Source organism: Apis florea, unplaced genomic scaffold (assembly GCF_048593485.1).
Source record: "Apis florea isolate Af1SG1 unplaced genomic scaffold, ASM4859348v1 contig_3170_pilon, whole genome shotgun sequence".
NCBI lineage: Eukaryota > Metazoa > Arthropoda > Insecta > Hymenoptera > Apidae > Apis > Apis florea.
The window spans coordinates 6,580-30,858 of NW_028256714.1; the positions used below are offsets into that span (position 1 = coordinate 6,580).

Sequence of the window (24,279 nt, forward strand, 5' to 3'; positions counted from 1 at the left end):
CTTAAAAGAAAGAAAAAAAAAAGAGTATATTATACAAGAAGAAACGAAATATAACTTAACTTAACTTAACCAAATCTTAAACAATGTAAAAAAAATAAGAAGAATGTATCGTTGTGTAAAAGAAAATAAAAATGAAATGAACTTAACTTAATTCCTAAAAGAAAAAAAAGAAGAAATAGAAAGAGTATATTATACAAGAAAAAACGAAATATAATTTAACGTAACCTAAATCTTAAAATAACGTAAAATAACGTAAAAAGAGTATATTATGAAAAAGAAACAGAAATAGAATAACCTTAACCTAATACTTCCAAGAAAGAAAGAAAAAAAAAAAAGAACAAAATAGAAAGAATATATTATACGAAAAAAAGAAACAAAATATAACTTAACCTAATCTACTTTTAAAACAAAAAAAAAAGATTATGTCGTTATAAAAGAAAAAATAAAGATTGAATAAACTTAGCCTAATACTTAAAACAGAAAAAGAAAAGAAAATAAAAAGAATATGTTGTGCAAGAAGAAAGGAAACATAACTTAACATAACTCTTAAAACATAAAGAAAAGAATATATATATCGTTGTATGAGAAAAAATAAAAATGGAATAATCTTAACCTAACCCTTAAAACAAAGAATATATTATGCAAAAAAAAAAAAAAGAAAAAAAGGAATATAACTTAACCTAACATCTTAAAACAAAATAAAAAAGGAATAAGAATATATATTCTTGCATAGGAAGAAATAAAAATGAAATAAACTTAACCTAATTGTTAAAAGAAAGGAAAAAAAGAAGAAAAATAAAAAGAGTATATAATGTAAAAAGAAACAGAGATGGGATAAACTTAACCTAATTCTTAAAACAAAGTGAGAAGAATAAAAAATATATATCATTGTGTAAAAAAAAATAAAAATGGGATAATCTTAACCTAACCCTTAAAACAAAGAGTATATTATGCAAGAAGAAGCAAAATATAACTTAACTTAACCTAACGCAAAACAAAATGAAAAGAATAAGAAGAATATATCCTTATGTAAGGACAAAAAAAGATAAAATAAACTTAACCTAAATCTTAAAACAAAAGAAAAAAAAAAAAGAAAAGAATAGAAAAAGTGTATCCTTATGTAAGAAGAAAAAAAGATAGGATAAACTTAACCCAACTTAATCTAGTCTTAAAAAAATAAGAAGAATCGTTGTGTAAAAAGAAACAGAGATAGAATAAACTTAACCTAAATCTTTAAACAAAGAAAAAAAGTGAAAAAAATAAAAAGAATATATTATGCAAAAAAAAAAAAAAAAGGAATATAACTTAACCTAACACTTAAAACAAAAAAATAGGAATATGTCGTTGTATAAGAAGAAATAGAAATGGAATAACCTAATCCTTAAAACAAAAAGAAAAAGAGAAAAAAATAGAAAAACTATATCGTACAAAAAGAAACGAAATATTACTTAACTCTTAAAATAAAGTAAAAAAAATTGGAATAATATATCGTTGTTTAAGAAAAAATAAAGATGGGAAAATCTTAACCCTTAAAACAAGGGAAAAAAAATAGGGAGAGTATATTATACGAGAAGAAACAAAATACAACTTAACCCAACCTTAAAGCAAAGTAAAAAGAATAGGAAAAATACGTCCTTATATAAGAAAAAATAAGAATGGAATAAACATAACCTAAACCCTTAAAGAAAAGAAAAAATATATCATCGCATAAAAAGAAATAGAGATAGAATAGCCTAATACTTGAAAAAAAGAATAAAAAATATATCATCGTATAAGAAGAAATAAAGATGGAATAGCCTAATACTTGAAAGAAAAAAAAAGAGAAGAAAATAGAAAAAGTATATTGTACAAGAGGAAAAGAAATATAACTTAACCTCTCAAAACAAAGAAAAAAAAAGAAAAGAATAGAAAGAATATATCATCGTATAAGAAGAAATAGAAATGGAATAGCCTAATCCTTAAAAGAAAGAAAAAAAGAAGAGGAAATAAAAAAAGTATATTGTGCAAGAAGAAAGAAAATATAACCTAACCTAAACATCAAAAGAAAGAAATAGGAAAAATATGTCCTTGTATAGGAAAAAATAGGATAATCTTAACCTAACCCTTAAAACAAAAAATATATTATACAAAAAAAAAAAAAACAATATATAACTTAACTTAACCTAACTCTTATAACAAAATGAGAAGAATAAAAAATATATCATCGTATAAGAAGAAATAAAGATGGAATAGCCTAATACTTGAAAGAAAGAAAAAAAAAGAAGAAAATAGGAAGAGTATATCATGCAAAAAGAAACAAAATATAACTTAACCTAATCTACTTTTAAAACAAAAAAAAAAGATTATGTCGTTATATAAGAAAAAATGGATTCAATATACTTAACCTAAATCTTAAAACAAAGAAAAAAAGAGAAAGAAATAGAAAGAGTATATTATGCAAAAAGAAACAGAGATAGGATAAACTTAAACTAAATCTTAAAACAAAGAGAAAAGAATAGAAAAAATAGATGAAATGAACTTAACATAATTCCTGAAAATAAAAGAAAAAGAGGAGGAAATAGAAAGAGTATTTTATACAAGAAAAATCGAAATATAACTTAGCCTAACCTAATCTTAAAACAAAGAAAGAAAATAAAAGAAGAAAATATATCTTTGTATATGAAAAAATAGAAATGGAATAAAAACCTAATTCTTAAAACAAAGGAAAAAAAGAGAAAAAAATAGGGAGAATATACCGTCATGTAAAGAAAAAAAAAGATGGGATGAACTTAACATAATTCTTGAAAAAAAAAGAAAAAGAATAAAATAGAATGAATATATCGTTACGTAAAAAGAAATAAAAATAGAATGAACTTAACCTATTTCTTAAAAGAAAGAGAAAGAATATATTGTGCAAGAAGAAAGAAAATATAACCTAACCTAAAAAATATAATCTAATCTCACATAACCTCCTATAGGTTAGGTCAGTCGAGGTTGTTTTTTAGGTTAGGTTAGGTTTGGTTACGTCAGATCATGATATTTTAGGATATGTTTTTTAGGTTATGTGAGGTTAGTTCAGATAAAGTTATGTTTTTTAGGTTATGTGGGTTAGGATAGGATAGGTTACGTGACGTTATGTTTTCTGAGTTGTGTCAAGTAACGTTCTTTTGGTTATGTAAAGTTAGATTATGTGTCTTTATATCAAGTTATGTCAGATTATGTCAAGTTAAATTATGGGAGACTATATCAAGTTATTGAAAAATGATCGTTTGAGTAGAATTAATGAATTGGCATGTAAAAGGAAGGAATTGATAAACGACCGTGTGAGGAGGAATTGATATATTATCGTGTGAAGTGGAATTGATAAAGGAGCGTGTGAGGAGGAATTGATAAAAAAGGATGTGAAAGGGAATTGATAAATTATCGTGTGAAGAGGAATTGATAAAGGAGCGTGTGAGGAGGAATTGATAAATGACCGTGTGAGGAGGAATCGATAAATGACCGTGTGAAGAGGAATTGATAATTTATTCTAAAACACGTGTATCTTAATTTAATTAAATTCAATCGTAGTATGTTTTTCGTTAAAAATATTGGTAATTATATTAATAATGCTAATAATAAGAATAACATTAACGATAATAACATCTAATAACTATTTTTCATCCATATCCATAAAAATCGATAATAAAATTACTATTACTATTAATATTCTCGCCAATATTGTTGACCATATAAACGGAACGAACGTCTTCTTTTTTTCTCTTCCAATTCCTATTTTATCGCTATACGATCTAACGAAATATTATCCTATTAATAATTCTTTCGTAAATAAAATATCGGCGTATGTATCTAAAATCTATATTTTTACTCCAATAAATTATAAATTCTATCCAAAGAAAAATTAAATATTAATGTTAATTCGATGCGATCCAACGATAAAATAAACAAAATCAAAGCTCGAAAAAGAAAGAAAGAAAGAAAGAAAGGTAGGAAAAAAGAAAACTTCCAATCGTTCTTCCTTCTTTTATTCCATTTCCAATCTTTGCGTTTTATTAGTTAATAATTCTTTCCCGTATAATACGAATTAATATACGATCAGTGCCATCTATCTTTTTTATAAACCCCGTTAATATAGATCGCGCCACTTGTCCACTTTCGTTCTACCCTCCAAAAGTAGAAAAAATTACCTTTAATATTTAATTCTTCCGGTAATCAATTTTTTTTCATTTTAAATAAAATAAATATCCTAGACGGAATCGTTATCTTCTAAATTCCATTCTTCTTCCTATCTTCCATTAAATATTCCAATTACCAATCCTTTTCTTTTTCTTCCACTGTTTCCTTTAAATATTCTCCTAATAAATTTTCTTTAATTTTAATTTCCGTTTAAAACTTATCTCTCCTTCTTATTAACCGTAATTCTTAAATCTTCTTTTCTTTCCTTTAATTCTCATGTTCTTTCGTTACGCGATGATAAACGATAAATAAAATATGCGAATTTAACTGAATCCATATATTTTAATTCTTAATCGTACCTAATTGCACGTATCGTGAAATCGTGATACTGCTGCCAGTGTTCGATCTTAAAATTATCGATAAAATTTCGGTCGACTCTATGTTCTGTGACGTATTAAAATTACAAATTTCCATTCCATCTCTGTGCACGCCATAAATATTATATTCTCTTTCTCTTTTCCCCGTTTTAAACTTATATTTTGTTAATATCGAAAAAAGAAAGATCCTATTCCTTTTCTCTTTCCTCTCTCGCTTTCTTTGATTCCGTGCCGACGGAGCTTCTTCTCCTATTACCGGAAGACACTTGATACCTTTCCGCGCCATTTAGCTAACGTCGAGCCGAAGGAATAGAGCCACGGCCCGTGGCCCTGTACCCGGGAGCAAAAGCAGGTAAGAGAGACCCGATATAACCCTCCCCGTCTAACCTCCGCCAGCGCCTCCTCCAAAATTCGAGTCCGGCCCGGGGGACACCCCCCGGACCGGAGAGAGTGGTCTCCTGGGTGAAAAACCCCCTAGACCAGAGAGTGACTTCCCAAGTCCTTAGAGCGGGAGAAAGACACCGAGGGTCATTCCCTCGTGGCAAGTTTAGAAGTTGTCCGTCGCTCGCGAAAAAACTCGAGTTTCGAGAACGAGTCTCGAACCCGAGTTCTTCGCGTGCGGAAGAAGCAGCGTTCCGACTTAGCCACAGCCCCTCTAACGGGAGCTTCTAATTTTTGGCTTTTTAAGGTACTCCGGAATATTCTTATGAAAATTATTTTTCATTTTTCCGGATCGTTTTCGTCGTTCCATCGCCGGAAAAAAAAAAACATTTTTATTTAAAAAAAAGAAGAAAGAAGAAACTCCGTACTAACCCGTAAAATCCATTCGAGGACCATTCCTGCGTCGTTTGTCCATCGCCTATTCACTATTTTCTTCCAATTTCATCTATTTTTCCATGTCTTTTTTAAGAAATTTAATTTCCGTCCTATTTTCTATTTTTTTTTCTTTTTTTTCTTTTTTTTCTCCTTTACTTCGTCCAGTGTGTTCCGGTATGTAAAAATTCTTCCATTATCGAAAAAGAAAAAAACCATTCAAAATTATACCCAACGATTTAATGTCCATTCTAAATGTAAAACAAAAATCAAAAATACCAACCAAAATATCCAAAAAAAATTATAGTAATTAAAATTATTTCCTATTATCGTTCAAACTATAAAAACGCACCAAAAAATAAAAAAAAAAACGATAAATTTGTTATAAATGTACTAAAAGATATCTTTAAAAAAAATTAAACTATTCGAAAAACCAAAAGTATTCCGATTAAAAAAATCTACAAAATGTAACGTAAAACAAAAAGAAAAGAAAAAAAAAAGACACCGTAATAACGATTGATAAATTGATAAAATGAAATAAAAATTAATAATCTTATGGATATATTATAGCGAACGTGAATCCCGACGCGATGTCGTGTCGATTGTTATTGTGTACGTATCCATTTCCGAATACGAAACGAACCAAATATTCTTCCAATTGTTATTCTACACGTATCGACTAAACGTAATCGATTTCCGAACGCGGAACGGAAAGGACGTATTTCGATATAATCGAGGAATGGAGAATATCCTATAATATTCTTTAATTTCATTTTCAAAGAAAGAAATGATTCCAAATTTTTGTTTTATTTATTGATAAAACAAAAAAATATTAAAGATTGTTCGGTATAAAATAAACGATGCCGGTTAATTTTCAACTGGTATTATTTATTATTGCAAGCGAGTTTGAGAAAGATAGTTGTCGTAATGATTTCGTGATACGTTCGAAATATGCGATAATATTGTCGGACTAACGCGATGACCTATCGTCGCCGCTTACATATATGTGACGCGTGTGTGCAGCGTGTGGATTGTTCCATCGAACCGGTCCTCCTCGCGTCGCATTAAAACTAATATTGTTTATGCTTGTAAAGAATATGTACACGAAAGAGGAAAACAACAGTTATTATTAAATATTGAACGAACTTAGCATACTTGGTAAATATATCCTACGCGTTAATGGAACGTTTTTTTTTTCGTAAAAAATAGATTATGCAGAGCACCATGGTTTCTTTATCATTTTTTTCGTCCAAGTCTTTCATTTTTTTTTCTTTTTTTTCTTCTTTTTTTCCTTTTTTTTTCCTTTTTCTTTTCCCCCCCCCCCTTTTTTTTTCGTTTACTTTATTCTCAAATTAAATGGATTTGTTATATACAATTTTCCGCGTATCACCACGATGAATGACGGGACGCTGTAACGCTGCTTGCAAACGCGTTACGAAATGTGGTTATTCGGGCGGCGAGATTACAGTATCGCTGCCGTATCAGCGCGGTATCTTGCGAACGATCGAAAAATAAACGAGGAACAAAAACTGACTATAATGTTGTTGCAAAATTTTATGCCCTGTGCTCAGTCTTTCACGCGCGATACGAATTTTGTGTGCTCGTTTTGCTCGTCCTCTGCGAAACGATTCGATCAGCTTCGATTATTCTCCGATTTACCATCATTTTCGATCTGTTTCAACGGTATCAACGCGATTCGTTGATACGTTTCGTATGCGTTCGAATTCCATTTCGGTTTCGATATCATTTCGATCCGTGTGATTCTTAAACGATGTTGAAATTCATATAATAATAAATGATAACGATATAACCGGATATATCGAACCATCTATCGAAATAAACGATACAGATTTCAATTTAATCTCGGTTTTCGCTCTATTTTCGCCAACTAACGATCGAAATGTAAATTAAAAATGATATTATTTTTGTTTTTCGTTTAAAACTTGGCTAAAAAGTTACGTAATTTTTGCCACCAACTTTTCGCTGGAACGAGTAACAGAGGACAGACTCCGTCTCGGAATTTTTGAGTCTACGAGTAAGTATTTCATTACCGAGCTCAAAAAACCGGAGGAATTTCCTTCGCTTCGAATTTCTGTCGCGTCTTCTCCGTTCTGCGATTCGTCGTCGAGATTGAGCGTGATCACCACGGGACGATCGTCGAAGCGAAGAAGGTAAGGATGTGGTGTACGCAAGATGTAGGGTGTATTATAATAATAATAATAATAAAAAAAAAATATTTAAAGGCAGAGAAAAAGAAATAACGATAAAAAAACGATTGAAAAATGACCGAGGCATAAAATTTTTCGCAAAACCACCAAGGAGGCTCGAAATAGGAGTTCCGATTTATCTTTGACACATTTGTTTTCGAGAGTCCTTGGTACAGTCGTAGAGAAATAAGTAAGATCACAAGCGTCATAGAGGCTTCCGAGAGTCTCCGAGATTAGAACAAAAACATAAAAAATAGTAATCACTGTATACGTGAGCGTGTATAATCATTTTGAATGGATGTCTGCATCCGCGCACGTGTAATGTATCATCGCGCATACGTCTACCTGTGTGTTTGTATGGATATATGTGTATCGCGTGTTTCCTACATTACACTCATCGGCTTAAATACTAATTTCTCTTATCTTTTATAATTATATACATGTTATAACGTCACTTGGCTTGCCTGTATTGTTTCGGATATACGAATATAGTATTATCCTTACCCTTTATATCACATATCGTATATAAGAAGGCACCAGAAGTAAGGTTCTAGGTCAAAAATCTTTCCTCGAGACGAGTTCCACGACTGACATTATGCTAACCGTATAATGGAAAAATCTGTACGCTGTACAGTTGTTTGCTTTTATTTATTTATTACGTTCGTCCACGCTCTACCACGAACGGAACGCGTGAGAGCGATCTGTTTTTCGAGCTTTGTGTATCATGTCATCCGGTAAGTTCGCGTTAATCACGGTAATTTGATTCGAATCGAATAAAAAGACGATCGTTTCGTATCGTATAATTTTCTAATAACGAGAAAATAAGAAACGAGAAAATTTTCCCTTCGTTCGATCGCTTTATCACCGTATTTACGTATCGTTATTAGTGACACTTATTACGACATATTCTATTCTCGATCCTTGTTCGGACCACACACGATACAGTCAATGGGGGAGAGAGGGAGATCGGCAACGACTAGGCATTCGAGGCCGTCTCTGGATCATGCTTCGATCTTTAAGATCGTTCGCAGCCATGAGACCAGTGATTTTACTTCCGCGTAAAAACACGATATGATGAAATTCTCGATTTTTATCCATCCAAGACTTAAAAGACATATATAACGTGTACAATGTAACGCGTGTTTAAAAAAAAAAAATGAAAAAATGAAAAAAAAAAAAAAAAAAAAGAAATACAATTTCAAGTTATCGATACACCTATTTTCTAAGATTATCACGTTCGATTCATTGACTCGAACGCACACACGAATAATAAGATCGTTTCCAAAACAAATCGTTGCGAAATATCTTGAATCTTTTCGCGTGTTCTTTCCTACATCCTATATATATAAAAGAATACATTATTATGCTTGAAGAAGCACACGGATGGTAATCATGCGTCGCTTTACTGGACTAATCGATCGCTTCCCTCAGCGCGGCTAGTTGCTCCTCCCCGAGCTTCACCTTGTCTTGAATCTCCCGGCCGTCCACGATCAGTTTCGCCTTCATGTTGATAAAGTGTTGATAATCCGCGAATTCTTCCTCGTTCAGGTACTTGGACAGGATCGTCGACACGTTCACGCTACGCTTGTCGATATTACTCTTCAGAATCTTCGCTTCTTCGAGTTGATCCATCAACTTATCCCTCTTGCTCTCGAGTATTTTCTGCGAATAAAAAAAAAAATAAGATTGTTAAAAAGATAATTTGAATTTTTTCAATTCACATGATTAATTAAGATACATGAATGTATATCGAAAATAGAGCTTAGACTGCGAATCGAATATGAAATAGAGTAGAAACGTACGTTGGAAATAATATATTGAACGATGCTTATTAAAATCAAAAACAAGATATTTTTAAAACCACGTTTTTAAAAAAAAAAGAAAAAAGTATTCTAAAAAGAAAGAAATTTGAGTGTTGAGAATTCAGATTATTTTATTAAAAATAAATACAATTTTGAATATACCTCTATCCATTCTTTGACGTAAAAAAAATTTTGTTTATAATTTTAATACGTTAATTGTACAACGTATTAACGTAAAATCTAAATATATTACGCAAGATCTCTCCAACGAATCGAAACGAATAATTTCTGTCACTCGCGCAAATAATTATATTTGTATTTTTCGTTCTTCTTGTTTAACGATTATAATTCGGTTTATATTATCGTATCGAGTCGATGTAAGAATACTGATTAATTAATTTATCAATTAAAAGCATATATTTATTTTATTTCCGTTTTTCCAATTTATTATTCGAAACGATTCTCACTCGAATCACAAATTACCGTCACTCCGCTTGATCGAACACGAATGATCTTGCCTCGTACGCGCGTGTTTCCACAGGTTTTCAAAATTAATATTCGTGCGTTCAAAATTGAATAATACCCACCCTTTCCGCGTGTTCTGCCGGCATTCCGTAGAGAGCGTTCTCAGCTCGAGCTAATCTGCCACTCAAACCGAGAAGAAGACTCGTGATCTTGCCTACTTCCTCCACGTGCAGCCGATACTTGGACGCTTCCGCCGGTCGAGCAACAGCTGTGATCCTTGTTGCGACTCTTGCTCCCAAAGCCTCGTTCACCTCTCCCTCTTCGCGAACTGCTTCCTGTTCGGCTCTCAGGACTACAAGCTTCTTGTCTAGACTCATCATCAACTCCTCCTATAAAGAAAATCAAATAAATTTCAGCTCGTTTGTTTGAACGGAATGGAATTAGTTGAGATCGACTTCCGAGTTCGACTTTTAAAACGATTGTTTTCAATTTCATTGTTAAAGGATGTTCATTGGATGTTATATTGAATGAAAAAAAAAAAAATAATAATAAAAAGGATAAGGACAATATTAGAACACGAATACATTCAAGAATGAAATTTTCGATAAAATAAAAACTATCTTGTTATAATGATTTTATCCAATATACCTTTTTTTGTCTGAGATCAAGGCTATTTGTTGGAATGATAGGCGGCACATCTTCCTGTCTCGTCGATCCCTCAACAATCATGTCGCGTGAATATCTCGTGAGAAACCTTGCCTTTCCTTCGGACGTGGTGAAATAAGCGGACGTTGGGGATAGAGGACTGGTTGAATCCGCCGATAACGGAGTCGAGGGTATCGACTCGTGCCTGCAATAATGATCATTTTTATTTTTAAGTCCTTCCTCTCGCATCTGATTGGCTATCGACGATTGGATATCGCAATCTTGGCAATTTTTATGGTATCGCAACAATCCCCGAATATAAGATTCGCATGATCGTAGACGACACCGACTGCATAATCCGCAAGCATGACTCACGATTCGATCGATCGATCGACACTGTTTCGAGGAACAGGGTATGTCTCGCGAATGATTTACTATCCTGATATAATCTCAAACGCGTTTCTTGTCGCGATGAGATCAACGTCACAAATCGTATCGTTATAAGTTTCCGATTCATCAAATCGTCAAACGATCGAATGATAAGAGAAATAATATTAGACACGACTCTCGCCGATTTCCACAAAATTCAACGAAATGATATGTCTCTATCTAGAAAATTTGCGCTTTCGATCGATCAAACGCCAATTCTTGTAAATTATTTTATTTTATTTAATTATTATGATATTTGAATATATCATTGTCCAAGTGTCCAAATATTTCAAAATGAAATAACTTTTTCTCACGAGTCGATGTATAGCGAGCAAGCATAAATAATTATATATATATTTCAAAATAAATGTTAAAAAGTATCTGTAAATCATCGCTCTATTTCTAAAGATCTTTTTTGAGATTTTTTTTCTCGTGAAAAATTATAACTATAAAGTTTATAAAAATCGAGCGCATCCATATCGCACTCGGTGTGTTGATATATTCGTTGAGTCATCGTTGATTCGTTTTTGAAAAAGTAATTTCAATTTCACTTGTCAAATTTCGTTCGAATCGATATTTGATATTTGATCTTTGCAATAACGATTGAATAACAATTCGGAACAATATCGAACAAAAGACACATCCGATCAAGATGCAACTATTATATATATCATTCGTAGACAAATAAATGTATAACATTAAAAGAAAGTTTTTCAAAAAAGAAGAGAAAGTGATAAGAAATAGAAAACTTGGTGATTTCCGATGATTCGAAGAGCGATCTGGTTGATTTGCTATCATGTCTCACTTGGTTCGCTCGCTCGCTCGAAAGATCAAAAGCAATTAATGAAAAGAGGAAATGGATGCTATTGCGAATACGATCGCTAAACTTCGTGTGGATTTTGCGTGCCGCGGTCCAAGAAACCACCCGTGACCACTTTCGAAAGCGTTTCTGTTCTACCAGGGTGTGGTAAGAAATTCTCTTGCTTCAATAAGTCAATCTACTTCCAGTCAACGAAACAACGTTTTACCGTTGGAAATTACCAGAGGAAAACGTTGGTTAGACGGAACGATTGTAGGTCGTATATACGTGATGGACGATGAACTCGTGTTCGAGAGAGAAGATCAGTTCGGAGATACAGTACATTTTTACAGTACTTGAGATACTTTGATACCTCCGAGTAGAAAGAATAGGTAAGAGAGATGATGAAAATGTTTTGCTAATTATCATACGGTGACGAAGAAAGAAAAAAATCTAATCGAGTGAGAGCAAATATAAGAGAATAAGAAGAAATTAGAAGAAATAAGAATAATCATATAAATTTCCTAGGATTACCAAACAAATCGAAAGTAAACAAAACGAAAAGAAAAAAAAATCGTGAAAAATGTTTTAATCGACTAATTCGATTAAATTGATTCAAAATTCTGTTGGAGAAAGAAAATTGAGAGATTTGCCATTATATATACATACATATATGTACAAACATATATATATATATATATATATAATATAATATATAATAGTCATATAATAATAGTCAAATATATATAGAGATTTTATTATATTATGAAAGGGGAATTTGATTTTAATTTATACTTCTCCGTATCTTTGATCTCCATGCTAAACGTTCGCGTGTTATATTGAAAAATGTGTGACGAAAACCGCGAAGTGAAGAATCGAGCGAAACGATGTCACCGCTCGTTCGTGGCAGACTGGCGGACGAAATGATGCGTAGACCACCAAGTAGCTAGTCTAACAATATCATTTATGGTTAGTTACGCAACCGTCTTGCGCCTTTGATACTTTCTCTCGGCATATGCCGGAGGAAATATTGTCCACTATTAGACCGGATGATTTCAGATTGACGGGAAAAAACTCGTTTCTCGAATAGAATTAATCACCGATGGCTTTAAAAGGTATTCGAGTACGTTTATGGACTTAATCGAGAAATATTTTCCAATCCTTCGTTATTCTTGCGATTTGAAATTTTCAATTTTATATAGCCTTTGACCATTTAGAATTAGGACGATATAAAAAGTTCACTTGATGATTATTATGACATGTCATAAATGATGAATTTTTTTTTTTTTAGTTGTTAATCTTTCGGTCCTTTAAATCAATGTAATTCTCAAATAAATTAAAATTAAAAGAATATACCTGACCGATTAATTAACTTTACAATCGAGTTTGGCTTATATATTCCACCTATTTCTATAAACGATAGAAACATCCACGACAATAACAAAAACTATAAACTCACCAACATTATTGTCCAGCTATTAGCTTGTGTCACAAATTCGACGCTCATCATTTAAAAACGACAATTAAATCCCAACAGTAATGGAGCTCTTTTCTAACGATGATCGGCTAGGAATCTCACAATCACGCCCACATAAGAGTTATTCGTCGATTAATAATGGATTTATTCTTCGATAGAAGATCGATCTCTTTGATCTTTTTCTTATTCGCGATCCATCGTGAAAAAAAAAAAAGAAGAAAATTCTTCGATATCATTTCATCATGGTTAAAACATCTTGAAATTCATCAATGATAAAAATTCATGAAATGATAATTATAATTCTTTTGCCAATACTTTTCACTAATTTTCATTGAAAGGAAAATAAGATAATTCGCTTCTGGCGAAAATTCACTGACGAAAAAATCATCCTACATGTCCGATATAGATAGAAATCCGAGATATTTGGGAAAATTTTGCGTGATCGAGATGTTGGGTGAAAGTGAATAGCAATAGATCTGCAAATATCTGGATCAACTTGTATGAAATATAGACGTTGTGTACGATTACGTCTTGGAACGATTAGTTAACATTTATGTAACGATAATGAGAGGAAATGGTGCGGATAACTGAGAAAGCATGAGTTTAGAATTATGGAAATTACAGAATTTTGTATAATCGTTTCCATCGAATGCCGCTCGCTGTATATATACGATTTTTTTCTATAATATATTTCTTTCGAGGCTATTATCAAGATTATCAAGTTACAAAATGATAAACATGAATTTTATACGTCATTATATTCGTATATATTTAATATTTTAAACTTCGATGCTTAGATTTTTGAAATATTTTTTTAAATGCGTATTTAATATACATATGTATGTATAATTTAATCAAGTATTATTTTTTTTTATTTTTTATTATTACATATTAATACTCTTTAATAATAAATTGAAATGATAAAATGATAAAATGATTTTATTATTCTTAATATTCAAAATTTTGATACGATATATTCTCGAAATAAAAAAAAATATTATGAAATATTATATATTCATATAACTCGCATACGAATCTATTTGATAACAACAAGTTTTACAAAGAAAAAATCTTCAATTACTAAAATTAATAATAATATATATCATAATAATAATAATAATAATAATAATAATAATACTCACTTTTTCTCCTCATCTCCATTCTCCGAGCAAGGAGTCATTGGTTCTTCGAGAGACAATCGATGTCTGGGTCGCGGATGTAGAGTCGCTTCTATCCTGAACAGACCGGTAACATAGTCTGTGGGTTTTTTATGCTCTGGAGCTGGAACTGATGGAAAAACGAAGTGTGATCGAAAAGAAAACGGACGATATTTATAAAAATTTGAACAACAAACTAATCTAAATATAACTTTATCTTTTTTTTTCAAGGTAGTTTTGCTCTTCTACGTTAATATAATAATTTTACTTACCACTTCTCTGTTTATATGTTTGAAATATATTCTAAAAATTTGTATTTCCAACCGTGTGATACATTTCTTACGATTCAATTTTTGCAAAATGGAAAAGGAATTCACAATGTTTTCGACAAGGAGGAAGCAAAATGGTTATGAAAATACTCGTGTTCAATAATGGAAAAGATTCAAATTGAATGGATTAGAAAATGTTTTATACAAGAGATCTATCTCGAGATGGATAAAAAAAAAAATCTAAATTCAAGTTTAGATTGATTGATTAATAAAATTATTTTAAACTTAATCTAATTTCTTTTTAATACGTATGAATGCGTATAAATTTCTACACATGCTTGGAATTCACGTGGAAGCCATAAAACGTGTGTGCACGTTCCTCTATCGAGAGGAATGGAGACAAGGGACAATAACAACAACGTAATTGAATAACACGGTTGACTGGTCGATTGGTTTAACGCTTATTAAAATAAAAGGTCGTCGGCCCGGCCAATGGACTCCACCTCGTCGCGGATGACGCATCAACAGCTATCAACAGACGCGTGGTACGAGCAAACTAGATCGTGTAGGTATGTATCTTATCTACGTCTTATTATCGTGTGAATAATAAAATTCTCGAACAAGAGGATCGAAGCTGACGATGACATTAGCTGGGCTAAATTTGCCTTGCTCGCGATAAGCTACCGATGGAAACGTGAAGATTGTTAATCGATGTATCTTGCATAGGTTTTATTGAACGAACGAATAATATAGAATTAATTTTAAAATGAATTCTCAAAGTTCTCAAAGAATGGAAAAATACGACAAATATATTGTCAGTCAAAAGTTCATAAGGTGTTATATAAGGAAATCCAAACCAAATCCAAAAATTCGAGTTTTTTTAAATAAAAGTATAAATATAATGGATTATATATAATTATATATAAATATATTTTTTCCGGTAATTTCTGTTTTAATAGAGAATCTTGTGCGAAATTTTTATCGTTTTTTTAATTTTTAAATTATACGTATTTTAAAAAATGAAAGAATAATTGACATATCAAGGATTTATTTATGTCTCGAATTATGATATATGATATTATAATAATGAAAAACAATTACTCCATATGTAATTTGTTGTATATGTTATTAAGTAAAAAGTTTCGCAAAATTAATAAAAATTAATATCGATAATATAATTATATTAATCGAACATGTAGTCGAACAGAAAGATGTAGAAAGATATTCACAACTAAAAATCAAAACATTAAATTAAATTAAACATTAAATCGTGAACTAACGGTATTGTTCGAAGCTACTGATCGACGTTTATATGTTCCTATATACATATACACTTACCTAGAAGAGGTACCAGCTTATCGTTCGGATTGAGCTGACTCGCCAAGTCTCGACCCAATTCCTCGCATTCGATCTCTTCTGGCAATTTCTTTCTGCAAAGAAGAATTTCTCGAATCTTGACTGATGACGATTCGATCTCTGTTGTTTCTGGAATATCTGTCTGTGACGCAACGTCACTGGTAGCCGTATTCACTCGAAGCACAACCTCCGTACGTTGTAACAGTGTCAATCCTTCTATTCCCGGCTGAGGTGATACGCATGGCGACATCGCAGAAAACGACACGTCCTCTTCGACCGGAGAATTTCTTGATGACGACGAGGAGGAAGCTTTCGATACGGAGCTTGATACGGAGGAAGAAGTCGAAGATCTTCCTCCTGATCTGGATTTGCTCGATAAAGAGGATTTATCCATTCGCAACTCTATCTCTTTCGTTTGATTCGAGCGAACAGGTGAACTGGATATATTCGAAGAACCAGTGTTATCCGTTTGAGTGGGGCTCGAGACTTTTCTGTTGTTAAGGAAAGAATTCTCGTTCTTGGAAAAACTATTGGACAAGTTTCGCGGTGAGATACGGGGATCCGAGGATCTGCCGGATGAGGAGGAGGAGGAGGAGGAGGAAGAACTAGAACAGCTTCCGGATCGTCTGGGCACAGCCCCTCTTGAACTATCTCCTTCCACTTGATCCGGTGATTTTGGAGGAGAACTAGTCGGTGGTGTAGGTTTTTCCGAAACAGGTGACGCTTCGATGGAACTCTGCACCTCGTGGCCGCGTGGCCAACAACTATCAGTTGCGATCGTCATTGCAGTAGTTGTTGACGATGTCGTGATACAAGTGGTGATCGTGCTGGTCGATGTCGACGTAGCGTTTGTTCTCTTCTCGTTACGTCGATTCAAAAGTTCGATATTCTGTGAGGTCATCTCGATGGTGGCGCTTCGTTCGCGAAACAAGTTTTCTTCGATCACCGAAGAAGGTACTTCCATACTCCGATTCTGTTTCTAATTGTAATTTGTTAGATTAGTTTTTTTTTTTTTTTTTTGGTTTAAAATTCGAGTTATTACGAATAAATATATTTTATTATATTTTACAATATAATATATTTATTGTATTATTATATTATTAATTATTAATTCATCCATTGATCCTATACATTTTTTTACTATTGTAATAATCAAGGAAGAAATAAGAGAAACCAATAGAAATCGAAACGATAAATATCATACTCTCTGATATTTTTTTGTTCTTATTCATATTTAATCGGCACACATTATTCATAAATATTATTTTCTATTTTATTGATCCCTCTAAAAATGGTAAAATTTCATTTGTCGAAACATTGTTTATTCTGTTCATCTCTCTTCTCTCTCTCTCTCTCTCTCTCTCTCTCTCTCTCTCTCTCTCTCTCTCTCTCTCTCTCTCATGATTTATAATTTTGTCCAAATAATAAAAATAAAAATATAAATTTAAAAGTGATCGATCTATAAATACTTAATTAAAATTTCTTTTCAACGGATCAAGTTTGAATAAATGAAATTGTACGATATATCAGTCGTTCATATTAATAATATCCATATTATTAAATATTCGAATCATCGAGGATGCGTCGGAAACAAATTTGTTAATAGAAATTATTACCTCTCTGTTCTGAGATAAAGGCTCGCAACTAGCCGCCAATTTCCTGCGTTCTCGTTCCAATTGTCGATTCCTGTCGTTAAGAACTTCGATACTTTGAGGCGACTGTCGCTCCTTACGCTGCTCATAATCGTGCCTCTTCTCTTGATGATAATGATGATGATGATGATGATGGTGGTGATGATGCTGATGTCGGTCCTCCAGGTTATCGTTATTATTATTCTCGCTGGTTCGCGATCTCGCATCATTCACTTGCAATTTCTTGTTCAAATCGTGCGATAACTTTCCAATCATCTCGGCCGAGTTTTGTTGTTGTTGTTGTTGTTGTTGTTGTTGATGTTGTTGCGTCGACCGTTCTTCCAACCGGTGATGAAGAGCGTCCACGCTGTGCGATTTGGAAAGCTCCGGTTGTTGCTGGTGATGGTGATTATTATGATGATGATGGTGATGATGCTGCAACGGATGATGAGGCGTGACACGAAGAAGAACCGGATCGTCGTGATCCCGTGGCGGTGGCCAATCCTCTAAACGAGATGTCGGTGACATGGTTCTCTTGTAACTACCTTCGGTATCAGGCGCACCTCGTTCTCGCCGATATGCCAGATAAGAGGCCTTCGATTGACTTCTGTAACCAGAAAATCGGACAATGTTAAAAGATCGTGGTGAAAGATTGATCACAAACGATAGATCCAACTTATTTATAAAGCGATGATAAAATCTGATTCGAATAATAATCGCGAAAATGTATAAATAAATAATTAATTAAGGATAAGTATGTACAAAAAAAAACAATCTTTTCAAAAGTATTTATGTTACATTTAAATAATTATGAATAATTAACAAATAATAAACATTTATTCAAATTCTTGTTTAGAAATATTTTCAATATAACAATCAGAATTGTTACATTTGTATCTATAAGAAGACTGATCGCACGTGACAAAAGTAACGATATTTGATACTAATGCGTATTAATCGACACTAACTTTTTGAAACAAAGCGATGAAATCATGGAAACGATAAAAAACTAAATCTCCTTTACGGCACACTCGTCAGAACGTTTTTAATTTTAATTATCGCAACATTCGCTAGTATTTATTATATATTTATAAAATCTATTATAAGCTACAAATTATAATTCATTTTTTATTAATTTAATTTAATTATTATTTTAACGTTACAATTTTAGTTTTTAATTTTACGTATTATTATTGACTTAAATACTATAATTAATATCATTGTTCATATTTAATTATCCACCATCATGCCTGAAAATTTTGTTGTGATATTGTTCATCCAACGAAAATACAGGTGCAAAAATAGAGCAACGTGACGCAAAAATTAATATTTTACGATTAATAATCGTGATAACTATAATTTTGTAACTTGATCATAACAAATCTTTCTTTATTTATTATATTATTATATTTATATATTATTGTATTCTAATAAATGTAAATATATCTATATGTTGGTATATATCCCTTTTATCGAATACGCATTATGTTGTAATTTCTTCCCATATCGGCGAATAAATGGCATGGAATTAGCGTATGTAATTTGCCGAACCGATCGTGCTTCCACGAATGGAACAAAGTGCTCTTTTGCCGAGAGTAAAAGTGATCCATTGTTCGGTCGTTCGCTTGCGAAATTCTTACCAACAAACGCATCCGCGTCGATTAATCGCGATTATGTGATTGATCGATCGAACGAATGTCGCCGATTCGCGAACGCCTTCTGATCGGATTTCGTAAATACGATGAGGATAAACGAGATAGATATCGCATCAGCGTGAATTTCAATTCAAGCGTTCCCGTTTAAATCCCATTTTTTCTCACCGCCAGTTTTCCACGAACACGCGCGCGCGTGTGTGGAAATTGAGCCGAGATTCTGATCAACGATCGAGCATCGATCATCGTTCTTTTTATTCGTCCAACATGATTAGATGGTATTATGCAAACCGCGTTTCGTGCGAAAGTTATCGGAAGGAAAGTATAACATCTGTTACCAGATTCGAAACATATGAAACGTTTTGTTAGCGAAGAGAAAAGATCTTGTAATATATATTTCTCTAGACGAATATTAATTTATTTCTTCTATATAACAATATTTGATACGCGTTAAAAAGATAAAAAAGAAAAAACAAAATTGAATTTTGTATTTTGATCTAATATCAAAATGTAAGATGTAACGCGCCTATCGTCGTAGATCGTTTCTTTCTTGAGAATTGAAAGTGATGACTATTATTTCCAAGTGATCATTGTTGTTCGGGTGAGACCGATATCTCCGATGACTTATCATTAATTGATAACCGACTACGGCGGGAAATACGAGGGGAGAGGCGAGGAGGAAGAGAAGGAAGAGGAGAGCTTTGATTTTTTGCCAAAGTATCGATCGATGTTATTGCTCTTTCCGATATCTATGTCAAATTTGTTCGTTTCGTGATCGAATCTGGGCTGATATTGTCATGCTTCGACTGTCAATATGTAAGTAAGTACATCGTCGTTGCATGCCGAATTTACGGCCCGAATATAAGTACGTACTTTGAATCGTACGTACGATACGCGACAAAAATAACGCGAAAAAACGGTTAATAAGCTTCGAATCGCTTTCTCGAATTAATCGATTATGCACAACTTGCTCGATCAAACGTGACTTTGTTGTTTATGATTATAAGAAAAATTCTAATCTTTTATTATTCTTTTACGTTGATATTTTTATTATAGGACGATGGATTATACATATACTGATTCATTCCTGGGATTCTATTTCAAATTATTAAGGTTAAAATTTATTACAAGTATAATTCACATTATCGGTAATCCAATCTCCAACGTAATATTTAGCAATAAATGTTAAATATAAATCTTGGCAAATAAAGCTTGGCAACAATAATCTTAATTTATCTTGCTCTTGCATATCTATGTTTTGGAAAAAATTTTTTTTTAAACCTTAAATATATATTATAGATTTAAAAATTATACATAGATTTTGCAGTAAAAATATTTTAGAAACGAAATACGATCGCTATTTAAAATTTCTTTTATTTTTCACATTGAAATGATAAAGATATATCATTTAAAATAATTTAGATTAATTCATGTTTGTAATTATAATTATTGTATTTATTGAAAAAAAAAACAAGTTCTAAAGAATGATTTTACGATTTTCGCGTCGTTCATGAAGAATGAGCAAAATGAAAAAAATAAAGAAAGAAATTTTTCTTTTTAAGAGCTTCCAAAAGAATTAGAAGAATTCACACGGATTTCTGTCTCGTTCTGGTTAGGAATGTACGTGGTTGCCGGCGGAAAAGAAAGTTTTTGCCGTAACGAGGTGATTCGAGGGAAGGACGAAAGTAAAATTCGCGTCTCGATTCTAATCACGTGGTCGATTCGACACCGAATTTTCGGTCGGGAGTAAAGCACCGGTCAACTCGTTATAATTTTGACAAAAGAAAAAATACAAAGCTTCGAACGAGTCCAACAATTTTCAATTTTTTTAACTATCAATTTTTAAAAAATTTATCGCTTCTCTTTCAAAATATTATATTTTCCAAAATGTTTTTTTTCTCATATATCCAGAAAATAAAATCGCTTTAACAGGCAATAATTTGACATCCCTATTACGAAGTAGTATATCGAGAAAAACGCGATTAATTCGATATATAGAAAAAACGGATCAAGTTGAAAACGAGTATCCTTGTCGAACACTTATTCATTTAAACGCGCCATCATACTTTGAAACTTCGTTGAAATTAAAAAACGATTTGAAAACGGTGGATCGAAAGTTGATCGACAAAGAGAAAAGAAGGATCTCATGAGAGATCGGCGTTCTATTTGATTCTCGATCATTCGCGAAGCGTAGTTGAGCGTGAGAACGAGAGCTTGGAAAGAAAAAAATTACCTATCTCGAATCTTTCTCTCTCTTTCTTTCTCTCCTCGAGTATGCGAATCGCTTCCGCGAAATGTTGTTACGCGTCGCATCATCCTCTACGTATTTCGATTCAACAATTTGTGCGCATCTGCTTTTCTTCCTTTCTGTGATTTATCGAATAAGATCGATTAATAAAATAGTTATTTTCGTTGTAAAATCGCGTCTTACGCAATCTAACCCAACGTTAGCGCTTGAACGTTGCGTAATATCGGCACGTGATAGCGTGAAATATATCATTTTATAATGATATATGCACAATTATGTAAACGAACACCGGAGACAAGAAGACCGTGACTATAAGAGATCGCGATTTCCTGTTACGTTCACCAATCGCGAAAATTTATCCGTCACCTGCCCAATCTTTCTATCTGGATAATAATTAAATTTAAGAAATATTCATTACGGAAGAAAATAGATGAACGAATTCTTATTGCGTTCGTGTATCAGTTGTATACAATGATATACAATGCAAAAGTTATAATTTAAAAAAAAAAAATGGGTCTAAATATTTTTTAATCGCATAAAAACATGGTAAAAAGATTTGATTTGATTTATTATATTTTATTATAATTTGATAAATATTATAATAATATTATAATATTAAAAAAAATTAGTAATTTTTATAATAAAACAACATTGGAACAAAGCCATTCCGTTCTTCTCAAAATTGCCTAAAAGTTTGTTCGTATAATCGAATGGCAAATTATAATAATATTCTTATCTCCTTACGATATTCTAATATAATTAAATAAACGAATTTAAAATAATATCGTGAAATAAATTATGCTTTCAAGAATATAAGTTTTAAGGGTAATAAGTTTTAAGTTGTAACGTATAAAAATATCCTTATGAATCGTAATTTATGAATACGTGTTATTAAGAATTTCACCACAATTATATAACCATTATCCTTTTTTTTACTTCTATTTAATTATCATTATGACATGAAAATATTGATTCTATTGATTTATTAAAACATTTATGTGTGCGATAAATATATATACGTATAAAATGTATGTAATATAACGCGAAAATGAATATTGTTAAAAGAAATTGTTTTAAATTATGGTTTTGTTGCAAAAATTTCTCAATATATATAAATTTTGATAGACGTGAATAATTATAGATGATAAAAGAAGCGACATAGCGCGATATAACGGTAAAATTAATCGTGGAAAAAAAAAAAGTAAATAAAAATATTTCGAATTAAGAGAGAAACTCAAACTTGGAAAATATTTTGCGCAAAAATACATTACATTTTACAAATTGAATCTTAAAATATTACATCTTGGAAATTATATCACGATTAAAAAATGGTTAACGCTTCGAATCATGCGATGAATTCCTTTTAATAATTATTTTTTATTTTTTTTTTTTTCGAATTAATGGAAAATTTCGAAAAAACTGAAAAAACCCGTATCGCGAAAAAGATATTTTTTACAAATTTCTTATCTTTCGGTCGAGATATAAATGTACGGTGTATTTTTAAACTTGAGCTGGTATAATAAGCTTAGTTCGTAAAATAACGAAATAAAAAATAAGTAACGAGCCATTTTACTGCTCGACTCCGATCGCAACACGTAGCTATATGAATATCACGCTTTGAAAGTTACTCATGGTAATGAGCATACGTAACGATTTACACGCATGGGATCTCTTTCACGACACATGTTTCTTCTCTTTTCTTTTTTTTCTCCTCCCCTCGAGTACGGGTAATTACAGCTAGGGATAAAGCATGTATTGCGAGTAACAAAATAAAGAGAAAAGTGTCGTCATATTTTTTTTTTTTTTCTTTTTTTTCGTAAACGAAACGTAGATATTCATTAAGTTTGTTCTATTGCGATCGAGAGATTAAATTAAATTAAGACGCGAATATGGAAAAAGTTAAAGTATTTTTTTTTTTTTTTTAGCCGATAAAACTATGATATTTCTTCTATTTTCTTTTTTTTCTTTGTTTTTCTTTTTATCTACAAGGATACACAAACAAAGAAGAAATCCTGAAATGTTTTTAAAAATGACAATTCGATTCTTCGGCCAGATTAATAGCACGATCGATTAGGACGTTCATTTAGGACGAACATTTTCAATTTCGAAACTCTATCGATCCAATTTCTCTTTGTAATACCAAATTATATTAGAGAACGGTATTAGGAAATTTGCTACGATTAGTTCAAATTCTCAGCCGTAAATTTAAATAAAATAAAAACAATACGAAACGTCCCGTGATCAATCATTTTTTCTTCTTTTTGCTCATTCTTTGATTGACATCTGAATATATAATAATAATTCTTGTAAATTGATTTTTTTGTTTTCAAGTTTCGCCTATCGAAAAAAAGCAACGCGAAAAACGATAAAAAATATAAAAAAATCGATTACGTAGTCTCGCGGCTCGTTCGATTGTTAAGTCGAAATTACCGATAAATCATGGGCCGAACAATTGTGGCTTGTCAAAAAAATTTGCAAGACAAATGAGAATGGCGCAGTTTGGTAGAATCGAAGGCAAGAACCGAACCGAATTATCGATGGGATAAGATCGCAGCTTCTTTCGACCGGTAGTCGCGGTATATCATGGTAATCGATGGTAACCAGCGCATTTCACGGCCGGTCGCTTTCGATCTATAAGAGGACTCGAAGCGTTAAATGTTTATCTCTCCATACGTACGATACCGATTCTGAACGAGTTGATAATTCCAATGCAAACATACTAACCCCTCTTTCTTATCGCATATGTCTCACACCTTTCATTAGAGTTACATGTTTTTCAACGATGATAAGATCGATA

At 31.9% G+C, this 24,279-nt stretch overlaps 1 protein-coding gene across 3 annotated transcripts in view; it reads right to left on the minus strand.

Annotated features, from left to right (window-relative positions):
* Window positions 1-6,212: 6,212 nt before the first annotated feature.
* Shrm (shroom) overlaps window positions 6,213-24,279 on the minus strand; it is a 168,936-nt gene continuing 150,869 nt past the window's right edge. For all 3 annotated transcript variants that reach the window (XM_086909878.1, XM_086909879.1, XM_086909880.1), the window contains 6 exons: window positions 17,568-18,189; window positions 15,934-16,930; window positions 14,312-14,456; window positions 10,468-10,669; window positions 9,942-10,208; window positions 6,213-9,214 (listed from right to left, as the gene is read on the minus strand). In XM_086909878.1, the coding sequence (XP_086766004.1) occupies window positions 8,963-9,214; window positions 9,942-10,208; window positions 10,468-10,669; window positions 14,312-14,456; window positions 15,934-16,930; window positions 17,568-18,189 (2,485 nt within the window). In that variant the 3' untranslated portion in view covers window positions 6,213-8,962. The remainder of the gene's footprint in view (window positions 9,215-9,941; window positions 10,209-10,467; window positions 10,670-14,311; window positions 14,457-15,933; window positions 16,931-17,567; window positions 18,190-24,279) is intronic.